At 50.2% G+C, this 3,132-nt stretch overlaps 1 protein-coding gene across 1 annotated transcript; it reads right to left on the bottom strand.

The window, feature by feature from the left end:
* Positions 1–913: 913 nt before the first annotated feature.
* On the bottom strand, positions 914–1,451 carry LOC125521392. The gene has a single exon (XM_048686451.1). The coding sequence runs from the start codon at positions 1,356–1,358 to the stop codon at positions 1,101–1,103; it is 258 nt and encodes an 85-aa protein (XP_048542408.1). The 5' UTR covers positions 1,359–1,451; the 3' UTR covers positions 914–1,100.
* Between the last annotated feature and the right edge of the window lie 1,681 nt (positions 1,452–3,132).

The following is a 3,132-nucleotide window of genomic DNA, read 5'->3' as shown; positions in this document are numbered from 1 at the left end:
TCATTCCATGAGGAACGAAAGCAAGCCATGTATGATCGAGGTCACCACTCACCAAGTTCTTTTAGGTGTCAGATTTACTTCTGCATATATTGTGCAGATGTTATTCTTTCGAGTAGTTGCAGTTGCAGCATGTACTCACCAATAGCTGCTCCAAAGAGTTTATGTACTCACCAGTAATCTATATAGGTAGATAGAGTTTATGTACTCACCAGTAATCATCCTGATGGCGAGAGAAAATGACAGATATGAAATATAGAGGCGAAGATGCTCCTATAATTTAAATTCCACGAAAATGAAGTGTAGCCAAATTTTAGAATTAAATACTCCCTCTGTCCCTAAATATAAGACGTTTTTTGCAGTTTAGTTTGAACTGCAAAAACGTCTTAGATTTTGGGAGAGGTGGTACAATGTTACTTTTTAGATATTTGGTACTGAAATCTTGCATTGATGTAGAATACGGCCTTCCCTGGTATTGTAAATGATTTTAGAGGTCATCTCTCTGAATATTCATGGAATTTTTTGTCCTGCCGTCTATTCTGTTAGGCCAGAGTTCCAGTGTCTGCATTGCTCAGCTGTTCTACCTGGCCTAGTTTGATTTCCGGATTGTCATGATGTGTACCCTTGTGTTTTCAAATAAATCTGGACTGTTATATGTCTGCCCTACTAGCTTGTGTTATGTGTACCTCTAGGCAGAATTACATGCAAAATAAGTATCCGCTGCATGTCCATTGTGGTTAAACTTTGGAACTTCCCTGTGAATGTGTTGATGGTTCTTCTGAATTTCAGCCTGGCCACGCCATGTTTTGAACGTGTCGGATATATGCAATTTCAGGTAATTTTGACTGAAGTAATTTGCCTGCTGACATTGGCCTGGATCAGTACATACTGACAAAGATAAAGGATGCAGTTTCAGTTCAGATACGCGTGCAAAACTAGTTTCACAAAGGCAAATCAACATCGTAACAAAGTTCAGCTGGAATTTATTACAAAAACAAACAGCAGATCGAGAAAAAAAATGCTAGCAGAAGTCAAGAACCTAACCCAAATGCAATGGATAGAGCCTAGCAATCTTGCACGCAATTAAGCCGCGGTGACCTCGATCAACCGGCGGCGAGTTGCTTCTTCTTGACCTCGGCCTCGTCGGTGGCCTCCACCTGCGCCTTGGCCGCGCGCAGGTCCGCCTGCGCCGCCTCCTCCTCGCTCCCCGCCATCGCCTGCTGCACCGCGCCGACCACGCTGGCCTTGGCGTGCTGCAGCCCCTCCTGCACGGACACGCCCAACGACGCCTCGCCCCTCTGCGCCGCCGCCGCCGGCGTGTCGCCGTCCTTCCTACCGTCGGCCTCCATCACCCCGCCCATGGCTCGGGTACGTGCGCTGTGCCTACACTAAAAAAGAGAGAAGATCGGAACAAGAGAACAGAGAGGAGAGAAAAGGCAGAGGACAAGAGAAGAAGCGTGTGCGCACACGGCACTATATCGACCGGTAGCAGCATCTAGACGCGGCACGTGGGCTTGGGAATATGCTCTGCTGGCGCTCTCCGAGGCCTCCACGTGGCCAGTTGTCGCACGGCTGCTTCGGGTTCGGGGCGAAGCAAAGGAGGGCGCCGGCCGCACGATCTGAAGCGAGGGGCTAGGATAGCTTTCCGAGCAGGCTGCTGCATATCTTGCCTGCATCTCAATCTTGCCGGACCGGAGCACCGCCGTCCACTCGTGTTCATCTTTCAAGCTGGTCGATCTCTTGTACCTCCGTTGTGTTACTTCTTTTTTCCATTCCTGAGCCATCGTTTGTTTTAGCTGACCCGCCGGCCAGAGCACCAGCGATGATGCAGGAGGAGTGCGGGACCGAGCTAGGCGACCTGCCCGAGGCGACCAGCTAGATACTCGTGTTGCTGCCGTGCAAGGATGTCGGCTAGGGTTCGGGCAATACATATGCAACACGGCCATCCGCCATGTGTTTGGTTGCCCGCATATATGTGGGATGTCTTTTTCTCTTTGGATGCATTTGCTTTTTGAGCCGGACAAAACTTAAACCACCTTTAGGCCTGTATGTGAGGGAACGGCTGAATCGGCCATTTTTTGGCTAGTCAGGCTCGCTTTGGCCACGTGTGCGGTGTGCCGTCGCCTGCACACATTGGGAAGTGCGGGAGTCGGACGAGACTGCTCATAACTTCCCTCCCTCCCTTCAGTCACCTCCCACGACCATTCATACCGTTCTTTCTCTCTCCCCCTCCCTGCCCCTTCGTGCTCTCCTCCATGGCACACCCACAGTCGCGTCGCCCCCACACCTATCATCGTCAGGGCAACCCAATCCAAGACCAGTGGGTGGCCAGCCTCTCCCACAGTGGCATTGACCTCTTGGCGGCCATTCTCGTGTCGCCCCCTTCTGTTCCAAGCCGTGTGCTCCGGCTAATGCGCCATCAGTCGTTTGACTTCGCCTCCATATCCAGACCTAGTCATTGTAGGTTCGACTACGGGGGCGATGACACCCCCGTCTACTGTGATGGCGGCAACCTTGGCCGGAATGGGGTTTTTTTTACACCCATTTGAAGGTTTTCTCTGGTGCAAGGCGTCGGGAGCGCGGCAGGCGCAAGGATAGCCGCACCGTCTTCATCCACCCCACATGTGACGAGGAGCACTGGGATAGGGCGGCAGCCCTCGGATTGGCCGGCTCATCCTCTTCTGCCGCCCTGTTCCCGCCAGGGTTTGTTCCTCAGCCGATGTACGCTCCAACGACACCCGCTCTGGTATGTGCATTTTGTTTTCCGTCCTCATAGTTGTAGTTAAGGTTTTTTGCTTACTGCATACTGGGTAGGATTGGATTGGATCCGACTTGATTCAATTCGATTCCAATCAATTCGAACTAAATCGATTGAGGTTATTGTTGTTTTTGTTACAATGACAGTAGATTGATGCTATTATGGGGGTCTTTTTGCTAGATTGGGGGTTCTTAATGGTAGATTGTTGCTAGATTGGGTGTTCTTGATGCTATATTGGTGCTATTATGTGTTGCTCTTGGTTTATTGACAGTGTTAGATTGATGTTGTTAGTAGTTCGGGTTTGTGCATGATCAATGTATGTGCTTGTTGCATGATCATACGAAGAAGGTAATGCATGTGCATGCTCAAAATAGTAG

Source organism: Triticum urartu, chromosome 7, assembly GCF_003073215.2.
Source record: "Triticum urartu cultivar G1812 chromosome 7, Tu2.1, whole genome shotgun sequence".
NCBI lineage: Eukaryota > Viridiplantae > Streptophyta > Magnoliopsida > Poales > Poaceae > Triticum > Triticum urartu.
The sequence above is the reverse complement of the archived record's forward strand: the minus strand, read 5'-3'. Positions and strand labels throughout refer to the sequence as shown.